This window comes from Vombatus ursinus, unplaced genomic scaffold, assembly GCF_900497805.2.
Source record: "Vombatus ursinus unplaced genomic scaffold, bare-nosed wombat genome assembly UNPS02000582.1, whole genome shotgun sequence".
Classification (NCBI taxonomy): Eukaryota; Metazoa; Chordata; class Mammalia; order Diprotodontia; family Vombatidae; genus Vombatus; species Vombatus ursinus.
Window position 1 is genome coordinate 12,677,825 of NW_020940360.1, and position 23,977 is coordinate 12,701,801.

The 23,977-nt window shown below is 39.3% G+C and overlaps 1 protein-coding gene across 1 annotated transcript in view; it reads right to left on the reverse strand.

Annotated features, from left to right (window-relative positions):
* RRAGD (Ras related GTP binding D) overlaps positions 1–22,754 on the reverse strand; it is a 60,259-nt gene extending 37,505 nt beyond the window's left edge. The window contains exons 1-2 of the mRNA XM_027856678.1: positions 22,125–22,754; positions 895–1,190 (exon numbers count right to left, since the gene is read on the reverse strand). Coding sequence (XP_027712479.1) covers positions 895–1,190; positions 22,125–22,272 — 444 coding nt within the window. The 5' untranslated portion in view covers positions 22,273–22,754. The remainder of the gene's footprint in view (positions 1–894; positions 1,191–22,124) is intronic.
* Between the last annotated feature and the right edge of the window lie 1,223 nt (positions 22,755–23,977).

Below are 23,977 nucleotides of genomic sequence, written 5' to 3' on the forward strand. Positions count from 1 at the left end.
TGTGTGTGTGTGTGTGTGTGTGTGTGTGTGTGTGTGTGTGTGTGTGTACTGGGAGAATGATGTGTTTTGGGAAATATAATTTTGTGAGGGTGATGTTTGGGTATTTGTTAGGTAATATCTGTTGTATCAAAACAAAACACACCAACAAAAATAGTTACAATGAAAATTTGGGTCCTAAAGACATGGGACAAGGGAAGCTACTTTTGGTTAAGGGTGGGAAGAGAGGAGAAAATTTGGAAGCACTACTATGGAATTTCCACAGAGAGCCCTGTGCAAAATGAAGGGCATGATGAAAGATCACCTTGTTTGCCAAGACATAGTACTATATTTCAATTCATTTTAATAGAGTGGGCTTTTGTGGGCTAAGAACCTAACCACCATTTGTTAAATTATTCAACTGGAAAATGCATTCTGGGTTTCAAAGCACCAAATTAAAATTTAACTTTTAGAATGTACTCCATCTGTAAGTGGGGTAGTGTAGCCTACTCACAGGTTAATTAATACGAAGCTCTGACAAACCTATAACTTGGAATTTTTGCACCTGAGACATCACAAACTAAACCCAGAGCAAGTGACATCCTTAAATCAATTATATAAGCAAGATATTATTAGGGAGAACACTGATGAGACAAGGTAGGCATCAGAATGGGACCAGCTTCGGGAATGACTCACCTGGGATTCAGTAGAGAAGAGGAAGTAGGATATCTGGTACCTTCCTATTTTATGTAAGTCTTCTTGATAACTAGGCACTAAGGCTAAACCCTATTGTTTCTACAATGCTTATAAACTGAAAAATGCTTTCAGCACCTTCTAAATTTGACACCTTGGAGCAAAGCCCCAATCATCCTATCCTAGTTACGGCTCTGAGTGCTGACCTTAGATCTTTAACTTTACCTGGGAATCGATAACAAATATCAGTGCTCCTGTGCCCCTGAAGATCATCTCATAGTCAAACGTAGGGTCAAAAAAGTCAATTTGACCTGGAAAATCCCAAATCTGAAAGTTAACAAAGGAACTGTTGGAGACATCTTCTCGACATATCTTATTGGTGCTCTCCAAGAACAGGGTTTCATTGGGTGACATTTTGTGAAAGACGACTTTCTGAATAGATGACTTGCCACTTCTCCTCAGTCCCATAAGCAGAATCCTTGGCTTCACTTCAGTACTGAAGGGATCGCTGAAGTCCAGAACTGAAGAAACCACAAAATAAAAATGAGAGTGAGATACTTTCACAGTGGTTAATTAGAAGAGTTTCACTTCCATTTCAAATGTGATTCATGAGTCCCATTCCTTCCTACTTTGGTTTCTCTGAACACTAAGAATGTTATGCTAAGATTGACCACGTTTGCTGCTTTGAACTAATACCCAAAATGCCTTTCAAACATTGTTTCATTCATTCTTACCACATCACTGTCTAAAAAAGAGGAGAGTTTATATTAATATTCCTATTTCATAGCTGGCACATTTATAAAAGTGGCTTGCAAATAGTCATTCAGTCAATAAGCATTTATTAGGTGCCTACTACGTGCCTGGCACTATGCTAAGCATTGAGGATACAAAAAAGGCAAAAGACAGTCTGTCCTTGAGGTGCTCATAATCTAATGGGGGATACAATATGCAAACAAATATGTATCAACAAGCTATATACAGGATAAATAGGAAATAATTAACTGAGGGATGGCACTAGAATTAAGAGGGATTGGGAAAGACTTCCTATGGGAGGTTGGATTTTAGCTGGGACTTGAAGGAAGGAAGGGAAGTCAGAAGGCAGGAAGAGGAAGAGCATTCCAGGCATGGGGGACAGCCAGAGAAAATGCCCAAAGCCAAGAGATGGTGTGTCTTGTTCAGGGAAATGTAAGGTTGTGCTTAGAACAGAATCTAAGCTCTTTGTATTTATTTCATATTTGTGTTTTAGACGCTCAGAATAGTCTTAGCTACATATGCAAGAGATGTCTTAATTGTTCATTAGCCACTGTTCATGACCCTACAGATTTCTAGCCAACGTTTATCAATAGACAAGCATTTATTAAACATTTACTATGTGCCAGATACTATATAAAACACAGGGAACACAAAGAAAAAGTCATCAGTTTCAGTTCTCAAGGAGATTACATTCTAATGAGGAAGACAACATGTATATACATAGATGCGTATAAGATACATGCAGAGAAGATGAATGGTCACCTTGAAATCAGTCTGTCAACAAAGTCTTCTTTTGGCAGGAAGCAAGCAACACCAATACCAAGCATGTATTAAGCACTGAATATGTGCCTGGTACTGTGCTAAGGATACCAAGAAAAAAACAAATGCAGTGGCTACCTGCAAGGAGCTTACATTCTAATGAGAAGATAACATGTGCATAAATAGTATATACAAGATACATGCAGAGTAGATGGAAGTTCACCTTAGAGTCAGTCAAGCTATAAGCATTTATTAAGTGCTTACTGTGTGCTAAGCTTTATGCTAGTAAGTACTGAAGATATAAAGAAAGGCCAAAAAACAAACAAACAAAAAAACAAAACCCTGCTCTCAAGAAGCTCACAGTCTGCTGGGAAGTCACCAGTAGCTAAGAGAACTACAAACAAGTGCCAAGCAAATGGGCTGAAGGGTGGCAATCTTATTTGCAGCACAGAGGCATATTTTGGAGATGATGACCCTCCTCCCGTCCATGGTGCCTATAGTTCTACTTTACCAATGACAGTTCAGCTTCAGTAGAAAATTTTTACTGAGCTGGAAAATTTTTACTGCCAAAGGTCCTTACTTCTTAAAACGTATAAACTTCAAAAACTGACTTCCCCCTTCTCTCTATGTCCTATTTATCCCACCTTTATACACAATGAACCACCAGGAGAGGCTTGGTTTCTTGATTGCACAATATGGAATAGCCCACAACAGAGAACCCAAATATTCTTAACCTAGTACTACTTGAGTTGAGAAACATTCCCCAACTCCATTATATCACTAATTTCAGTAATCTTCTATTAGGACTTCTCTGGCTTGGTTCAATTGTCAAATAAAGTATAGGAGGCAAGAACATAAAGAGACAGGGCTCTAGCTGGGCTGGATTCATTTATCTAGACTTCGAAGGCTATGAATAGGCATTTTTCAGAGGAAGAAATACAAGCTATCAAAAGCCATTAAAATGCTTTAAATCACTAATAATTATAGAAAATTAAATTAAAACAACTCTGAGGTACTTCCTCGAATCCATCAGATTGTCAAAGTTTGACCAAAAAAAAAAGGAAAATGACACACCGAAGGAGGTTGTGGAAATATGAACATTAATGCACTGTTGGTGGAATTGTAAACTGGTGTAACCATTCAGAAAAATGATTTCGAAGTATTCCCAAAAAACTACTGAACTGTGCATATCCTTTGACCCAATGAAACTGCTACTAGACCTATATACAAAGAGATGAGAGAAAGAGGAAAAGGTGTCCTGTGTAAAATATATCCATATATATTTTAATGCTATACGTTATGTATTTTATATGTGTATGTGTGTATATATATGTATACATCTATGTATACATATATATATATCACATCTCTTTTTGTAATGGCAAAGAATTGACATTTGAAAATGGCAAAGAAATGACTGAGGGGATGCCCAATAATTGGGGAATGGCTAAACAAGTATGGTATATGAATGTGATAGAATATTACTGTGCTGTAGGGAATAATGAAGGGGATAGTTTCAAAAAAGATCTGGGAAGACCTATATGAACTGATGTAAAGTGAAACGAGCAGAACCAGGAGAACAATCTACACAGTAACAGCAATATAATAAAGATAATCAATTTTGAAAGACTTAGTAACTGATCAACACAATGACCTGTATAAACTGATACAATGTGAAGTGAGCAGAACTAGAGTACAATAATAACAATACTGCAAAGATGAATGATGAAAGACTTGGGAATTCTGATCAATATAATAATCAACCACAATTCCAAAGGACTCAAAATGAAACACGTTACTCACTTCCAGACAGACTCAGAGTGCAAATTGAGGCATCTTAATTTTTGGGGGGGGCAGGGACAATAAGGGGAGTCTGTTTTATTTGACTACACATTTTTATCAGGTTCTATTTTTCTTGCTTTCTCAATGAGGAGGCTGGAGGTGAGGGAAGGGAATACAGACTTGAAAATAAAATGAAATTTGAATTTGGAATAAAAAAGTTGACTTCAAAGGATTTACATTATTTTTAAACTTTACAATTATATTATTCCTCTGCTACGAAGCAGTCTTTCTGACCACATTTATTCACTATATATAAGAATCAACATACAGGATAACAGGGTAGGAAGGAGACTTTTAAAGAAATAAAAGAAAAACATGGATACCACACTAGTATTTTCTTTTTTTGCCTTTGGTTTATTCCTTACTTCTCTCTCTTACCCATTGTACCCAAATCCTATATGCCTGTCTCTTTCTCCTTCCCCTATTTTAGTTTCACATTTTTTTCAAAACTGATTTTTAAGAGTACATGTTAAGACTTGGTAAAAGCAAAAAAATTCCATATACTTTATGCTTTATAATATATAATATATTACATTATAATTTCGACATTTGAACTTGGGATACATGAAGGTAAACTGAAAAAACTTACATTCAAACCAGACAGGAGGATGTGAAAAATAATTATGAAGGTAGACGGATATGTTAATATTCACACTTCAATATATCTTTTTTTAAAATAAATTTTAATGGTCACATTTTGCTTTTACATATCCCCTTTCCTTCTCAGAGAACTATCCCTTATGACAAAGAATTTTAAAAACAGTTTAGCAAAACTAATAAACATATCAGAAAAAAAATCTGACAGTAGATGTTGTATTCTACAGCCACAGTTGGCCACCTCTGCCAAGAAGGTGGAAGTATCCCTCAATTATTTCAACAGATCTTATCATATGGGTACCCCCTCACTGCGTATAGATCCACCATCTTCACATGCTTTTTCATCTTGTGATGATCTTAAGTGTGGTTGGGAAGACAGTCTTCATACACATAAGGCAATTAGAGAACAATCAAATATAAAATCAAGAATTAAAATTAACATAATTAAGACTGAGTAAATTGTTTTATTAGTGTAATGGGATACTGTGCCATAAGAAATGATAAAAGATATAATTTCAAAGAACCCAGAATTGTATAATGCAGAGTGAAGTGAGCAGAACCAGGAGGAGAAAAAAAAAACTATAGAAAGACAACACAGATAAGAAAAGCAACTTTGAAAGATGTAAAAGCTCTGATCAAAACTGTCTCCAAAAAACCTAGGATGATGCATTAACCACCCCCTAACAGAGGAGTGATAGACACGTTACAGTCACACATTTTTGGACAGAGCCACAGTATGAATTCGTTTTGCTTTACTATACTTACTAGTTACAAACTTTTTTTTCCTCTTTCTTACTCTAGATTGATTGGGGGAGGGGGGTGGCAAGAAAAGAAGGGTAGGAACTAGCAACAGTTATATCCAAAAAAGGGGCCCATTGCAACATTTTAAAAAATGCACTGAAGAGAACAGGTCAAACAGAATAATTGTGAAAGTAACACGTAGAATTTTATTACACATTTTTAAAAATACAAGTGATGTAAAATAGTTACAATTCTACACAGATTTATATTTTTGTGTTCTATGTGTGGAAATGTCTTTTTTTTAAGTTTGGAATTTAAAAATTCTTTCAAAAAGAACAAGGTGCCTGATTAAGTGTGTTGGGTTCAGGAAGGAAGGAGGTCAATGCTGAACCCTACATCTATGACTTCTGGTCCCAGCATAGTATCTGGGACATAGTAAGTACTTATTATTATTAATATATTATTAACTAATGGACTAATAAGTTAAAATGAAAATAGGAAAAAAACAAAAACAAATTTCCTATAAAATAACTCATTTCAAAGATGAATGTTTCTTGAATGATCTTCATTTCCACTTTAAAAAAGAAAATATTAATTAGCCATTTAAAAGTTTATCATAAAGATGTAATGTCTGCAGATTATTTTCTTGTGAGTAACAATCTCTCCTCTCTCCCTTATCCTTCTGTGTCATTTAAGAAGAAGCCAGAATTAGAGGAAAGAGAGTAGCTAAACAAAGGAGTGGACACTTGGGACACTGCTGATATCAAGGTATACAAGCTGATTTTGCTGTTTATGTCATGTGGCTTTGGGCAGAGTGCCTGAGGCATGATATCAGCGAACCATCCTTTTCAGAAAGACCTAAATTCATAATACTGAAGTTTAGCAATCTTGCCTCAAAGGATAATGCCTACTGCTTAAAGCCCCCTATTTCCTTATTTCTTCAACTGAAATAGTACAAAACATCTGCCACTCCCCTTTTATTCCTCTCACTTCCAGCACTGAGTTTATGACATTCACTCACAGAGAGTCATCGCAAGCTATATATCAATAGCATACTGAACTGAGGGGGAATAGAAGCGACAAGCCATAATCATGAGAAACAGAAAAGGAAGGATTGGCGGGCAGTATTTAAGCCAGCATTTACCCTTTTTTAATTAATGAAGATGAGATTTAGCAGTGAAATTCCAAAGATGCTAACATCACTGAAAATCTGCCACTTTCCCCTTACACCTGAGCTCAACTGAATGAATAATCAATCAATCAATAAACATTTATTAAGAACCTACTATGTGCTAGGCAATATACTAACTGCTGGATATACAAAAAGAGGCAAAATACAGTCCCTGACCTCAAGGAGCTTATAATCTAATGGACAGACAACATAAAAACAAGTGTGTACAAAGCAAGCTATATACAGGAAAAATAGTAAACAATTAACAGAGGGAAAGGGGCTAAAATTAAGAAGGGTTGGGAAAGGCTTCCTGCAAAAGATGGGATTCTAGATGAAACTTAAAGGAAGCCAGGGAAGTCACTAGGCAGATTAAAGAATGGAGAGCATTCCAGGTACGGGGGATGGACAGAAAAAAACGCCGAGAGACAAGAGACAGAGTTTCTCCTTTGTGGAAAAGCCAAGAGGCCAGAGTCACTAGGTCAAAGAGTATACATAGGAGGGATTAAGGTCTAAGAAGACTGGAAAGGTAGGGGGGGTTAAGTTACAAAGGCAACTAGGTGGTACCTCGGAAAGAGAGTCAGGCCTGGAGTCAGGAAGATGCATCTTCTTGAGTTCAAATCTAGCCTCAGGCACTTCCTAGGTATGACCTTAGGCAACTCATTTGACCCTGTTTGCCTCAGTTTCCTCATCTGTAAAATGAGTTGGAGAAGGAAATGGCAAACCATTAAGATTGCCAGGAGAAATATCAACAATCTCAGATATACAGATGATATACCACTCTGATGGCAGAAAGTAAAGAAAAATTAAGAAGCCTCTTGATGAGAGTGAAAGAGGAGAGTGTAAAAGCTGACTTGAAGTTTAACATTAAAAAATTAAGATCATGGCCACTGATCCCATCGCTTTCTGGCAAATAGAGGGAGAAGAAATGGAAGCAGTGTCAGATTTTATATTCTTGGGCTCAAAGATCATTGCAGATGGCAACTGCGGCCATGAAATGAAAAGACGCTTGCTCCTTGGAAGGAAAGCTATGGCAAATCTGGATAGCATACTAAAAGGCAGAGACATCACCTTGCCAACAAAATTCTGTATAGTCAAAGGTATGTTTTTTCTTGTAGTAATATATGGTTGTGAGAGTTGAACTATAATGAAAGCTGAGTGCTACAAAATCAACACTTTCAAATTGTGGTGGTCGAGAGGACTTTTGAGAGTTCCTCAGACAGCTAGGAGATCAAATCAGTCAATATTTAATTAATTCAGAATATTCCTTGGAAAGACAAATACTGGAGCTGAAGCTTAAATATTCTGGCCACATAATGAGAAAACAGGACTCATTAGCAAAGACCCTGATGTTGGAAAAGATTGAAGGCAAAAAGAAAAGGGGATGGCAGAGGATGATATGATAGATCATGTCATGGAAGCAACAAACATGAGCTTGGACAGACTTCGGAAGATAATGGAGGATAGAAGGGCCTGGCATGCTTTGGTCCATGGGGTCAAGAAGAGTTGGAAACAACTGAACAGCAACAATAACCTCAGAGATCATTGACTCTAATCCTCTCAATTTATAGATGAAAAACTGAAGATCAGAAAGGTTAAGTAAATTCTACACTGTTACACAAGTAGTAAGTAGAAGAGGATTTGAACCTAGAACCTGTCTCCAGGTCTAGCATTTTACCACTATACTGGGAAACAATAGACTAGAACATCATTAATAAAAGTCACTTGGTCCACGCTGGACATACACAAATTCACTTTTCTCACATTAAATAAAATAGATATTGACCTAATTCACAAATCTCATAGCGTGATTATGCATATGGAAGCTTCCTTGTTGGGATGTCATTAAAAACATTCAAAGTCATCCATGATGTCCAATGTTCTTTAAATATTCTAGATCAAGGTATCCCCGAACTTTCTGCAGTCATCAAGCAACCAGTTGCAGGTCCCTATAAAATTAATTTGGCCATTCACCATGATTGGTCCTGGTGCTGCATAGACAGATGTTTCTCAATAAATATTTGTTAGCTACAGGATATTGCCCACCAAAGTTTGAGCAGCCTTGAATCTCTGAAAACAATCTGTTTCTTAATGGGAATATTGATAGGGATTTATGCAGAGAAGGAAATGAAACCACTAAATCTCAAAATCTCAGTCATAAAAAGGTGTGTGTATGTGTATACATATACACACACCACATACATACACACATATGTACATGTATAGACACACATTTTTAGATATACACATACACATATATGTACTAGGAATTCACACTGAAATCTTTTTACTGATAAGGGTATGTGATCAAAAAAGCTTGGTGTCCACTGGACCAGAGAATGCAGAGTAAGGCCTAGTGGTCTGGAAGGCACAGAAGAAGGACAGATAACAACTGGCCCAATGGTTCTTGGGGCACAACAACAAAGCAGATGTTAAGACCAGGTGGTCTACATGGTAAGGTATCCAATTATGCCAGAGTACAGAATGGAAATGAAGCTGATTATACAAATATATGTCCTTCATTTTGAGAGATAAAACCAAATCCCTTTGACACTGAACTATTTGATGGTGCCCAGAACATTGGTAGTGAGAGCTTTTTTTTCCTGGGTCACCAGTACCTGTGGCTATTAAGAAGGATGGGGCTACAGGGTGGAACAAAGGTAGGGCCTATGGTATCCTGGAGGGATGCTACTCCTCAAAGTTATAGCTCTTAGACATGGGTTCTGGGGCATCTGCCTCTGCCTGAGGGAAGGTAGAACCATTTTGTGCTGATGAGGGTCTCTTACACTTTGCTCATGCCATTTCCTGTCTCTTCCTCGCGGGCACCTCCTTACTTTGGCTTAGCTGTCTTGCCTTCCAGCTGATCAGAGTTGGTGGTGGTGGTGCTGGTGCCACTGGGGCCCTGTGTCTACTTTAATGCTAAAAGTTCATTTCACACAGAGGAAATGTGAAAGACAATAAAAGTAAACAGTGGTCTGTCTTACTGTAGCAAGGTGGCAAGGGATTCTCTTTCCATCAATTTCTCTCTCTTTGCTTGAGTGACCTACAGCTAAAACTTTTGTGTACTTGATTCTGTGGCCTAGAGAAGGGAAGAAAAACATTGTTGGAAGTTTCTACTCACATGTCCCTTATTTTTACCCCCACTAATCAAAAAGTGCAACTCCAAGAGGGTCTTCTGAGCTCTGACTATGGTAATTCATTTAACTTTAGAAGTAGTTAAAATCTCTTGGTTATCATAATTCCTTAAATCAACTAACATTTGCTGATAATGAAAAAGGTAGGAATAATGAAAATAAAAGGAACAAAAGTATAACAAAAAGGCAGGAATGAAAGGAACAATACACTTCCAGACGTCACTCTACATTACAAAGTAGCAATCATCAAAAAACCATTTGGTATTGGTTAAAAAACAGAAATGTAGATCAATGGAACAAATTGGACAAAGATGAATCAGAAATAATTGAATTCAATAAACCATAGTTCAATAAACTCCCAAACATAAAACTACCGAAGAAAAAATTCCCTATCTGATAAGAACTGCTGAGAAAACTAGAAAGCAGTCTGGCCCAAACTAGGCTTTAGTCCAACTATTTCACATCACATTCCAAAAACTAAAAATGAATGTGACCTGGACATTAAAGATCATACCATAAAAAACTTGTAAGAGAAGCAGATCATAATATCTTTCTCAGTTATGGGTAGGAGTGAATCCTTATCAGTTAATAGTCCACAAATATTTATTAACCACTTATGATATACCAGGCACCGTGTTAAACACTGGGGTTAGAATGAAAGACAAAAACAGTCCCTGCCCTCCAAGAGCTCTGATGAGAGAGACAATCAAGAAAATAACTAGTTACAAACGAGACATAAGACAATCTCAGAGGGAAAGGCAATAGCAGCTGCAGAGACCTAGAAAGACTTGTCTGGAATAAAGGCAATTATAAAAGATTAAATTGATAATTTTGATTACATGGAATTCAAAAAGCTTTTGTGCCTACAAAATTAATGCAATGGGATAAGGGAAGTGATTGACTAGGAAAAAATGTTTGTATTAATTATTCCTATTAAGTGTCTGATATCCAAGATATATAGACAACTAAAAGAAATATTTCAGAGCAAAGGTCATTCCCCAATAGATAAGAGACCAGAAGATATGAACAAATGTTCCTCAAAAGAAGTGCAAATTCTTAAATATCCTATGAAAGAATGCTTCAAATTACGAATAAAAGACAAGTAAATCGAAAGAATGCTAAGGTTTCACTTCATACCAAGCAAATTGGCAAAGATGACAAAAGATGAAAACAGTTAATGTTGGAGGGGTTATGGGAAGACAGGCACAGTAATACATTATTGGTGGAGCTATGAAGTGGTACAACCATTCTGAAAAGAAATCTGTAATTATGCAAATAAAGTGACTAAAATGTCTATACCCTTCAACCCAGAGATTCCTCTGCTAAGCATACATCCTAAGGAGGTGAGTGATAAAAAGAAAGATCCCAAATACAACAAGATATTTAAAGCAACACTTTCTGTGGTAGCAGAGAATTAGAAACAAACTAGATGCTCATCAATTGAGTAATGGCTAAACAAACTGTGGCACATGAAAGTAATGGAATATTGCTAAGCAATAAGACAACTCACAAAGTGATAAATACAGAGAAACATGGGAACAACTTCTATCAACTTCTATGGAATAAGGTAAGCAGAATCAGAAAAACAATAAACATAACGACTTTATTTAGTCATTTCACTGGTATCTGACACTTCATGATCCATTTGGGGTTTTCTTGGCAAAGATACTGGAGTGGTTTGCCATTTCTTCCTCCAGCTCAATTTACCTATGAAGAAACTGAGGAAAAGAGGGTAAAGTGATTTGTCCAGGGTCACACAGCTAGTTAAGCATCTGAGGCCATATCTGAACTGAAATCTTCCTAACTCCAGGCCTCGTGCTCTATCTGCTTCACCACCTAGCTGCCCACACATAATGGCTACAAAATATAAATGGAAATAACAACAACAAAAAAAATGGAGATGAGTACTGTGAAACTATAAGGACTGAGCTTGGCCTCAATGAAGAGGTATGAGAAGATAATATACCTTTACACAATGCAGGGACAATGGGTGTGAAATACTATCATGTTAGACTTTTTTGATAGGTTACTTAAGTTTTCCAGAGCTTTTTTTCCCTTTCCTTTATTCGTACTTTATTATGAGGTATGACCCTCAGAAAAGCAGTGGGAAATACTGGTGATACAAAGATAATAAAATTATATTTTATAGCTAAATAAAATAAACATTCACTTTTATAAAGAAAAAAGTTGCCATTCAAATGACCTTTCACCCTTCAAAACTCACTGTATTTTTTTAATGCTCTACAGCACTTACATAATATTTTGCATTGTCTTCATCTGTCTTACCTCTCTCTTATGTTAGTTTTATAGAAGCTTTGACCACTTTTTTAAAAAATAAACTTTGTATCTACTCCAGTACCTAGCAGTGTTTTTTACATAGAAGGTACTTTAGCATTTGTGGAATGTATGAATTAATAAAGGAGACCTAGACAGAGAAGAAAAAGAAAGGAGAGGGAAAAAGAGGGAATAGTAGGACAAGAATGGAAGGGAGAGAGGGAACAGGAAAGGAAGAGGGAGAGGAAGGAAGACAGAAAGAAGAAAAAAGGTATATATGGTGTGTGGTGGGGAGTGAGAGTGTCCTCCCTCCCTCTCTCAATTACTATGAAGAAGCACCTTGACAGAGGATATTTAACCTTCTGGTTTAATATTCACTTACTTGCCTGAAAGCATCTGGCTGGATTTCCAGTTCTGATCCTGTGATCTACTCAAAGTCAAGTCAAGTCAAAAGTCAGAGCCAAGAACATAATCTGTTAGTTTTTTTCTATCTACTACACTACATTTCCTACGTTCTAATAGCAAAACTGTGAAAGTTTGTACAAGTTTAAAATTGAAAACTCAAAGACCAAGGATGTGTCTGATAGTGCATTACTAAAGATTACATCTTATAGGAAAAGATGTTCTCTACTGAAGCACATTGCACATTTGTAAAGGTGTGGGTTGCCTGAATTAATGAATCAGTCACCCCACCCCATATGAAGTAACCTTAATCTTTAAAAATGCTGCTAACGAATCAATTAATCAAAGGCAAAAATTCGGTGAGAAAAGTCCTTAGTTAATTTGAAAGGCATGAAAGCCATTGGATGAAATGAAATGATATTACCAAAAAAATGTATTGGGAATGGCTGAAAAGACTCAGTCATGTCCTGTGGGGCTGGTATAAAAATATCAAGCCAGTTCAGAACCTGACCGTTCAACAGTGACCCTGTAGTGGAAATAATTCCAGCCAAACCCCTGAAAAGGAATCATTTGGGGCAGGTGACTGGGAGGGGAGAGGGCCTTGGTCTCCTCCCTACACTGTCCTTGACCAGAGAAGAACCCTGAAAACCTCAAAAGACTGGAAGATTCAGGACTTCCAAAAAGTGTCCTTTCAGGGTCCCTGGAACAGCAGTGGCAGAGAGCTGCATGTTGACTGGGAGCAGAAGACAAATCAAGCAGAGTGAGAAAAGGCAGTTTCAGGCTTCTACTAGGAGCCCAGCAGGATGTCACACCATACTTTTTATGAAGAACTTCATGAAGACTCCATGAGGGGAGAAGAGAACTTTTCTGGTTCTAATAATCAGAAGTTGTAAGTTTATCCCTTTGCCACATGACCTCTGTAAGCTTGAACCCTTTTCCCCGTGAACTCTGTAGGTACTTGTGGTAGAGTGTGCTCTAGATTTTATTTTATTTTATTTTTTGTGGGAGGAAGGGGTTGTTTCAGAACATTTGTACCTACCATTCCTACTACAGCACATTAGTAAATGCCTGTTTCTAAAAGTCTGGCTGACTAATTGACACCAACTAATAATCGATGGGAGAAGCACACCAATGGGGGGGCTCATGAGGGTTTTAATATTAGAAAAACAATTTCCTAACTACTCTGGGTTACACCAAGAGTACTGAGGGGGGAGGTAACTGAATCCTGGAGACCATACCTGCCAGTGTGAGTGGGAATTGGTAAAGTGAGCCCAAAGCCTCTGTGTGTATATAAACACATGCACACACACATACATACATACCTATAGTTCAAGCTTTGTCAAATCACTTAACTGCTTTGAATATCTATTTACCTCTTTTTAAAAAAAATGTTTACAAAACCTCCCTCTCTTCTTCGGAGAGGTAGGGGACTAGAGACAAAAAAAATGCATATATTGTCAGATTGGGTTGATGTGTGGGTTAGTTTTGCTGAGACATATTTCTATTTCCTTTTATTTGCCATTACAGGGGATGGCTCCACGGATAGAAGACGAGACAAGGATATACTGGGAAATGAAAATTATAGAAATCCAAATGACATCAATCAAAAATGTTTTAAAGAACACAATATGAAAATATTTAAAATATCCAGGATCTTGGAGCCAGGAGGAATCCCAAGCTAGACCAACCTCCCCTCTATCTCTGAATACACTACACTAAATAGATTTCTGGCAGTCACAGAACAGGAGGGAAAGAACCTCATATTCAACAAAGGGGCATTTAGGTTAGCCAGGCATTTGTCCTAATCTTTGCCATCTTTCTTATTTACAGTGTAGTCTTCCCTTGGGCTGTAGTTCCATTATCAGAAGGCTATGGGACAATTATCTTTAGCAACTTTCAAAGGATAATGAGAAGATGAACTGGTTAACAATAATTCTCTGAAGAAGAAAATCACTTTCTGGTTGAGTCTGCAAAAAACACATTTAGTCTCTACAAATCACCAAACATACTCTATTCAGCTCCTCAAAGTCCCTGCTTTACAATGGGCTGCTGAAAATTTCAATTTTCAGAGATTCAATTCAATCTAAACAATCATTTATTAAGGGCCCCACATGGTATCAGGAGCTATTCTAGGTGCCAAGGATTGAAAGACAAACATGAAATAGTTCCTGCTCTTGGAGAGCTTATGTTCTCCCTATTCAACCATAGCCATAAATCTTGACAAAGGTAGCCACGTATATAAACAAAGGAAGTCCAAACTATAGATTTAGGGCTGGAAAGGACCTTACAAGTGCCCCTACTCCTATGCCCTCATTTTACATATGAGGAAACTGGCTGAATACTTAGGTAAACAGATATGGATGAATAAAGTCTCCATCTCAAGTTATGAAACTGATCTGGAAGAATTTTGTGAAGGAAATTTATTTTCTGTTATCTCTTTCGCTTTAACTCCTGTCCTTGTTATTATTGATATTTTTTTGGCATTTAGAATATAGCCCAAGTCAATGTGTTCTGACTAAAAGTCATTAAATCTAATGGAATTTTTTAGTAGCTTGCCTAAACTTCCTTAATTGCAGTAACTTCCCTAGCAGTCTAATCTAGGGAGGGAACAGAAGAAAAAAAAAAAAAGTCTGCCTTATCTCAGTCTGGCTTCCCAGAAAGGACATGGAAAAGGTGACTAAGTCAGTAATGGAAGGAGCTGAACTGGCCTAAAAAACCCTGGAGCACTCCATGATCAGGAAAATTTTAGCTCTTCTCTCAGGTGAAATACATTTTTGAGCATTACTTTGTAGGGAGCACTTGGTTCAGAGAGAATCAGAGATTTCCCTGTGAATGAGGGGTAACAGGAAATGAAAATCACATTGTCCACCCACAACCTGCATTCCTCTGTGTAGTGTCTGACAACTGGCTGGGCAACTTGGAGCAGGCATGCCAGTGGATAATCAGTCACACTCACCATAATAGATTACTGTGCAGTCATTCAGCCATGGGAAAAGCGGTCCTGACTGGCTAAGTCCTCACTAAGCAAGAAAAAAACAGTAAGGCACCTCTGGGGGTGGGGGAGAGAGAGAGAGAGTGTGTGTGTATGCATTTAGGGGAAAAGAGTCTGAGGGGAAGGGGAAAAAAGGACAAAACCTCTGAATCCTTTTGCCTCAATTACCAGCTACCAAATAAGTTTCTGAGTTAGCTTCCTGTTAAAAAAAAAAAAAAAGGCCCTCATAACCACCCTTTACTTTCAGCAAGTCACCTCACTTAAAGAGGTACTGTGGAATGCACACTAACAAATCCTACCTCTGACATTCATTACTTCTGTGATTCTGGTCACATCATTTTACCTTCGGGGACCTCAGTTTTCTTATCTGTAAATTAATGGGGCTGGATTATAAAGGTCCTTTTTAACTATAAACCTCTGATCCTATGACCTTTCTGGGCCTGTTCCCTCGCCTGCAAAAATGAGAGGATCATGACCACAAGCAAGTTCAAAAGGGGATATAGACGAACAGGGCAGTTTTGTTATAATGTTAAATTTAATGTGCATTTTTAAAACTGTACACAACAGTTTACAATTTTGTATTTTTCTGTTCTGGGTATATTAGAAATAGTCATGTTTGTTGATGCTGTAAGTTCACGACTTTTTGTTATCAAAATTTCTTAGAAAGAAAAAACATAAAACATGAAGGTAAAATTACATGATTTTAAAGGACACTTCTGGCTATAGAATTCCATGTCTTCCTCTAAATTAATCTCTTTTTCTTAATATTCCTACCGGAGATGCCAGTGAAAGTCAGATACACTAAGCAATTTCTCTTCCTCCACAATGTAAGCTCCTTGAGGGCCAGCAAAATGTTTCCATTTTTTTGTCTTAGAATCCCCAGAGCCTAGCACAAGGCCAAGCATACTGTGGGCATTTAATAAATGCTTATTTGCAGTAAAAGTCAATTTGACCTAAACACAAGGAGACTACAACCTGTGGAAGAACAGGATCCTTTCAAGGTCAGAAGGATTCTGTTTTTAAGCAATTTGAAAAATTGCTGAAAGTCCCAAAATCGGAACTACGTATATATCCCTCTTCCTGGCCAACACAAAAACCTGGCATGAAATATTGGGCCATGCCATTAAGGCAAGCGAGCAGCAAAGGCCCTGCAGGGATTCCTGAGTAGAGGAAATGTGTGCCACTGGGGAGTCCAACCAAGTACATCACTTTCCCAAGTCTGTTTAAGGGTCTAAACTCCAAAGTCACATTCAAGCCAACCTTAAAGTAAGAGCAGAAAAGGAAGATAGTGTACTATGCCCAAAAACTTTCCCACTGGAGTCAGAATGAGAAGAGAGAGCAGATTTCAGGAGAGTGTCAAAATAGTGTGACAAAATTAGAAAACAACATAAGGCATAGAAATCAAAATCAGAGGAGGGAAAGCAAAAGCAGAAGACAAGGTCAAAAGAGACATAATTTAGGGGAGTAAACTTGTGGAAAACAGTCAATTAAGGATAGAAATACAAGGCAAAGAAGGGAGAGGATAAAAGAATGACAGGAAAACTGTGGCAGAAAGAAGACACAATAAAGATAGATAAGCAGAGTAGCTTAAAAAATATTGATATCTTGGGGGAAGGATGTTTCTTTTTCATTTTTCAGGACTTGAGAACTTTGGGTGGATCCCCTTGTAGAGAATTTGCAATACAGATTCAATTCAATGCAATGCAATCCAACAAGCATTTACTATACACTGTCAAATACTGTGCTAGGTCCTGGGGTTATAAGACAGAAACAGTACCTGACTTTAAGGAGCTCACATTCTTTTGGGTTTAGACATCTTTGCTGTTGTTGTGGTTAGGTGTTTTTGGTCATGTCCAACTCTTCATGACCTCATTTGGGGTTTTCTTAGCAAAGATACTGAAGTGGTTTGCCATTTCCTTCTCTAGCTCATTTTACAGATGAGGAAACTGAGGCAAATAGGCTTAAATGACCTGCCCTGGATCACATAGCTAGAATCTGAGGTTGGATTTGAACTCAGGTCTTCCTGACTCCAGGTCTGGCACTCTCTCCATTGTGCCTCCTAGCTGCTATTTTAGTAGTCTACACATTAATAAATATAAAATATATTCAAAACAAATGCAAAGCAATTAGGTGGAAAAACATTAACAATTAATTATAGGAATAAGGAAAAGGTCTTTTGAAGGCATCTAGGGCTGCAAATAAGCATGGAGGGATAACATTCTAGGCATGGGGGGATATAACAGAATATCATTTATGAGGAACAGCAAGTAAATCAATTTGGCTGGACTGCAGAATTTGTAAAGGGGAGTAATATGAAATCAGTCTGGAAATAAAGGCTGGAACAAGACTGCAAAGGCCTTTAGATGCCAGAGCATGACTTTAGATGCCATAGAAAAGTTTTTATTTTAACCTAGAGGCCATGGGGAGCCACTGAAGATTCTTGAGAAGGGCAGGGACATAAGATCAAACCTATCCTTTAGGAGCACCAATTCCTAACAAGAGTTGCACAAGGTAGGCAGGTATAGATGAGTTGCAATCTGCAAAACTGAAGCTGGTACCTTCATCAAAGAAATCAGAAATCCACCAAAATATCAAAAGTTTTCTATGTATAACAGAAGTTCGCTAACACAGAATTTGGTATGAGGTTGTTCTCTCATGAAACCTGTGGTGAGATAACAGTAATTAGCAATAATGATGATGATGATGATGATGATAGCTGACTGTTCTCTAGACTAATGACTATATTGGGCAGCTAGGTGGCACAGTGGATAGAGTCACAGGCCCAGAGTCAGGAAGATTCATCTTCCTGAGTTCAAATCCAGACTCAGACACTTACTAGCTTTGTAACCCTGGGCAAATCACTTAACTCTGTTTGCCTCAGGAAATGGCAAACCACTCCAGTATCTTTGCCAAGAAAACCCCTAATGGGGTCACGGAAGAGTAGGGCATAACTGAAATGACAGAACAACAACAAAAATGACTACACTGGTTTAGAGAACTCTTAGTATGGAAACTTCTTTCACCAATGTAGATTGACAATTTGTCTGTCATTTGTAGTTTTAGAGTTGACTGAGGGCACTGAGCTTGGCCAAGTGACTTGTCCAAGATGACACAAGAAGTATGTATCAAAAGTAGAGCTTGAAGCCAAGTTGTCCTGCTGACATTTGTATAACAGTTACACAAAGCACTTTACTTACACTCCTCAATTTAATCCTCACAACCCTTTGAGGTAAGTACAACAGCTTTTTTAAAGTATCTAAAGGACTCTGTTTCCTGACAGTTTAGCCCTCATGACAGTCCTCTGGTATGGACTCCAAGAAGAGGCTTATTTCCATTCTTTTCCTGTATGGGATACTCCTAGTCACCAGTGACATCACCTCTAAATTTATGTAATTCTGCCACTGTGAAACAGGGTTATGTTTTTAAATTTTCAGGCCCCCCTATCCTCCCAAGTCAAATTCAGGAAGTATCTTCTTACCCTTATCCTTTGTTCATTGCAAAATAAACAGATCTCCACTAAAGAAGGAGGATTTCTTTTCTAAGCTCTCAGCCCTCTCCACTTTTAAGTAGGTGACTGACTGATAGAAGTATTCTTTGTGATCTCCAGTGACAACCCACCAAAGTCTTAACCCTTAGGACACTTATCCCTGTCATCAGGTAAATCTTTCACCCAGAGACCCACCGAAATGAGACAGATTACATCTCCCAGACCTTTCCAAATACCAGTGAAGCCTGAAGATTGTCCACTAACAGTTAACCCTGATTCTTGCTACATGACTTTGCTTACCCTTCCATACATCTCTTTAATGACATCTCTTATGCCACTTCTCCGGTGCAATTCTTCATTCGTAATACCTCGAAGCCTGCTCCTGCCCACCTATGAGCCTCACCATTACCCTCTGGGTGACCTTCACCTTTAATTCTTTGTGTCCTGTGATCTTTTATGCTTCTTGGGCAAACAGCATTTCCGACCCTCCTCCCCATGCTGATGGTAAAAAAAACAAAAAAAAAAAAAAAAAAAAGAGGCCTCTTGTTTCATGAAGAAGCTGGAGGTCATTAAAAGCACAGAGCTATTTCCTCAAAAGCAATCCAACCCATTCTCCTCCCCTAGCCCAGTTCTAAGCCCAGTTCACTGTCCATTCACATCTTATTAAAGATAAACATATTGGTGAACAAGAGCTAAAGGTTGTTCATTCAACTGTATTTCATGGTTTAGATTTTTTTTTATTCTTTGCTTTCTGATATAGTCCTAATTTGCTAAAGTATTGCATCTACCCATTCAAGTACAGGTCTTTAGGGCCATGAATCAGACTATGAGTTTACTGCTATGAGCACTAGACTATGAGTCTACTGCTAACACACCCCTTTCCTGAATCTCTATAGTCCTCATTCTGAGTCTCCAGGGTGCCTCCAGTGAATCTAGGAGGAGCTAACAAATGCAATTAGTCCAAGAATGTCACAGTCAGGACAATTGAATTACTAAAGGAAGCAGCTCAAAAGACTTGACTAAAGGACAGAAAAGTTTCATCCACAAAATATGACCTGCAAGATCAGCACTAGAGGACCAATCACCAGCACAGCTGGGGAAATCGACAACCCCAACACTAAACTAGGCTCTAAGGCCCTGGGGCACCAGTTTAAGCTAATGAAGAAGACATAATAATCCTCTCTGGTGGACATGAAACTTTGAAGTTTTCTGACTTCAAAAACTTTTTTGTCTTTAACTTAGAAATGTTTTTGGTCATGTTATTTGTGTAGAAAACACGTTTTGGACACCTTTGTAAAAAAAAAAACAAAAAAACCCTTTTTTTAAGGCTACTTTCATCTACAGTAAAAAAGAATAGGAGGTAATTTTTCTTATATATAAAAACCTTAGGTAAAATGTTACATAAAAATCAGTTATTAGTTTTTATTGCATTAGTATATCAATAACTTAAATTCTTCTATCATGGGTTTCACAACAGACAAGTTTTATACCAAATTCTACTATATCAAAATTTTAGTGTGTATTAAGGATACCTGTGGACTGCTAGGTGGCACAGGGGACAGTGTGCCAGGACTGGAGTCAGGAAGACTCATCTTCCTGAGTTCAAATCTGGCCTCAGAAATTTACTATTTCGGTGATCCTGAGCAAGTCACTTAACTCTATTTGCCTCAGTTCCTCATCTGTAAAATGAGCTGGAGAAGGAAATGGCAAACCACTCCACTATCTTTGCCAAGAAAACCCCAAATGGGGTCACGAAGAGTTGGACATGACTGAAAAACAACAACAAAAGATACTTGTAAAATCTACGGTGTGTAAAATTATTGCCAGAAAATGGTGCTTGGGAAAAAAATTCCTTGTGACTATTTGTCTGTATAAAGTTTACAGCTTTGTTAGTGGACTCTCGATTTTAAAAAAAGTACTAAAAACAATATACTCACAAAAATACATTTACCCTGCAGTAAGTACTTTACAGAAAACATGTTTGCACAATTTTTTCAGTGCAAAATATACAAAATGTTTCTATTTCTTTACTAACATATAAACTTCACTCTGAAGTTATATATTTAGCAGAATTTCAGCGTCCTTTTCAATCCAGAAGAACTTTCCAAGTGACCTCAAAATTAAAGGCTCTTCCTCCACCCCCAAACCTTCTCGGTGAGTTAAAAACAACATCTTAGGAATTGTAGAGTAGTTCCTTAGGCCTCAGGGTAAAATGCAAAATTTCTTTTAGAGGCTTTAGTGCAGTTTTATCCCCTTTTAACTGGAGATGGAGCTTTTACCGCAGCCAAACAGAAATTCATTCCTTTTAGCACCATCCTCATCACTAATAGGTAGACAGGCTTAGACTTTGATCACAGATCATAACTATTATATCTACTAGGAGACATGGGAAGCAAGGATGTCCCTCAAATATTCTCTCTCTCTCTCTCTCTCTCTCACTCACACTCACACACACACACACACACACACACACACACAGGAAAGCATTAGTTCATTTTATACATATAGATGAATTTTCCCTCCACTCTGTGGAGTCAGAGACAACACACACACTCTCACTCTCCCTCTCTCTCTCTCTCTTTTCCCCCCTACATAGTGGCAGATTGTAAGATTGACATTCGCAGCTGCAGAACTGACCGGCGACCCTGCCACTGTCACGCTGTTTCTTGCTGCCCTTTTTTTAGCCGCCGACGTCTGATCTCAGCATTACCATCTGTATCACCGGGATGGGGGTGGGGGGTAGGGGTAAGGTCCTACACAAAGACCAAGTCAATTCTTTCTCTCCCCTCCCTCCTTCCCGCCTCCTCTCAAATCCGGTCCCATCCATCCACCCAAAGCAAAGTGCTCGGGGATGGACTAACCTAGAGCTATTGTTTCTTCTCTAGGAGGGGGAAAAAAAAGATCTTTCTCTTTATCTCTCTCTTTCCCCTAACCACAATCTCTGGGCTCTCTCTCTTTCCCTGCTCCGCCTCCTACACCTGGACACCCCCCCCCCTTATCCCCAGCTTCCTTTCCTCTCCCCACCCCCACACTTCTGTTCCTTTCTTCGTTTTCTTTTATTCCAGCCAAGTATAGAGAAACCTAGCAAGGGGGGCGGGCGGAGAAAAGAAGAGAGGAGGGGAATGGGGAGGAGCAGCAAAAAATGAAGAGCGCCAGGCAGAGCGCAGCGCTCGGGAGCCGGGACTGGAGAGGGGCGCTTCGAAGCAGCCCGGGGTAGCTCACGGGGGAGGAAAGGGGCGCACATAAAAAAGCACTGGGATGGAGAAGTAAAGGCGGATGGGGGGAAAAGTAGACTGAGACTCATACCTCCCTCCTCGGCTCCGCTTTCCGGGTCCGCATCGGAGGAGTCGGGCCCGTCCACATAATCCGCTAGCCCCACCAGTTCATCCTCCTCCTCCTCCTCCTCCTCCTCGTCTTGCTGCTGCTGCTGCTGCTTCCCAAGTACCTGGCTCATCGTGGTGGATCTCCCCTCCGACCAGCGTGGGCTCCAGGGGGAGAGGGGAGGGAGTGCACAACTCTTCTCTGCTTGCCGCTCTGCAATCTGTTTCTGAATTGGCTCACTCGCCTCCTCTTTTCTTATCCCCTCCCGGAGGGGGAGGGGAGGAGGGAGGTGATGGAGCCCTGTCGGCGAGTGTTCCCCCCACCCTCGCCACGGGCTCCGGGGTCCCGGTCCAGGACTTTTTCCACCGTGTCCAACCGTGCACCCCCTCCTCCCGCCCCGCCTGGCGAAGGAGAGTCAGCTCAAACCGAGCAGTTCCTCCCCGAGGAGAGAGAGGGAGAGAGAGAGAGACTGCGTGACCCGAGTCACCTGACACATTGTCACACACACACACACACACACACACACACACACTCGCTCAGCACAGGGACTGGGAAACCGAGAACACATAGAAAACTACTCATGCAAGCTGCCCGCACAAGCGCAGGCACACACGGGCACTGCACATACACACAGGGCCACAATCCCATGGATGCGTTGGGGACCCCACACCCCTACAGCTCCTGCACATGGTTGCTCCACAAACAACGCGTGCTGGTCTGTTCATACCAAGGCAAAAAAGAACCGCAGTGCCCCCCCCCCCCCCCACTCACATTGTTATCCCTCGTGCGTGCTGGGGCGGGGGGGTGGGGGCTGGCAAATATCCGGGCACCGACGCACTGTTTGTAGACTTGTGCTGATGTACCCAGGCACAGTACAAGTTCGACCACTCCCTAGCTGGTTGTACTTAGTTTGCGAGGCAGGAGAATTGCTTTAGAAGCCCAAAATTAGCGCTCCAAAGAGAAACACACAAATCGTCGGATGGTGCAGTGTCTTGATGAATTTTTAAGAGACCAGGGTTCAAATCCCACCTACTTCCCATCGTGACTGTGAGGATCAAAAGAGATAATGTTTATAAAGCCCTCAGCACAGTGCCTGGTACATAATAGGTGCTTAATAAATGATTGTTTCTCTGCTTGCCACAGAGTAAGCTGTTAATAAAAGCTTGTTGACTTACTGACTTCTTTCATGACCTTAGGAAAGTGCTTTACCTTCTCTGGTCCTCAGTTTCCTGTTCTGTAAAGTGAAGTTGGGGTCAGCTAGGTGGTGCAGTGGACAGAGTTCTGGACCTGGAGTCAGAAAGACTCATCTTTCTGAGTTCAAATATCATGTCAGACAGTTACTAGATATGTGAACCTGGGCAAGTCACTTAACCCTGTTCACCTAATGCTGTTTGCCTCAGTTTCCACACTTGTAAAATGAGCTGGAAAAGGAAATGGCAAACCACCCTGGTATCTTTGCCAAGAATACCTCAAATGGGGAAACAGTCAGACATGACTGGGAAAAAAAAAAGTCTGAACACAATATGAAGTTAGGTGATCTATGAGGCCCTTTCCAGTTTTAAATCCTATAATTCAGGCTTGGCAGCAAAGTGGGGGAGTAGGAGGTGGGAGAAGGTTAGAATAAAACACGTTTCATCCACGAGTGTTTCACTACAGGATGTAATATTTCCAGGAATACCCGACCTTTTCTGGTTATTGCTAACAATCATGTGGGTGAACTTCCTTTTGTCCAGTTCAGAATAAGATAAATAGGATGGCTAATGAAATGATCCAGACCAGGCAGGTGCCAGGACACACACACACACACACACACACACACACACACACACACACACACA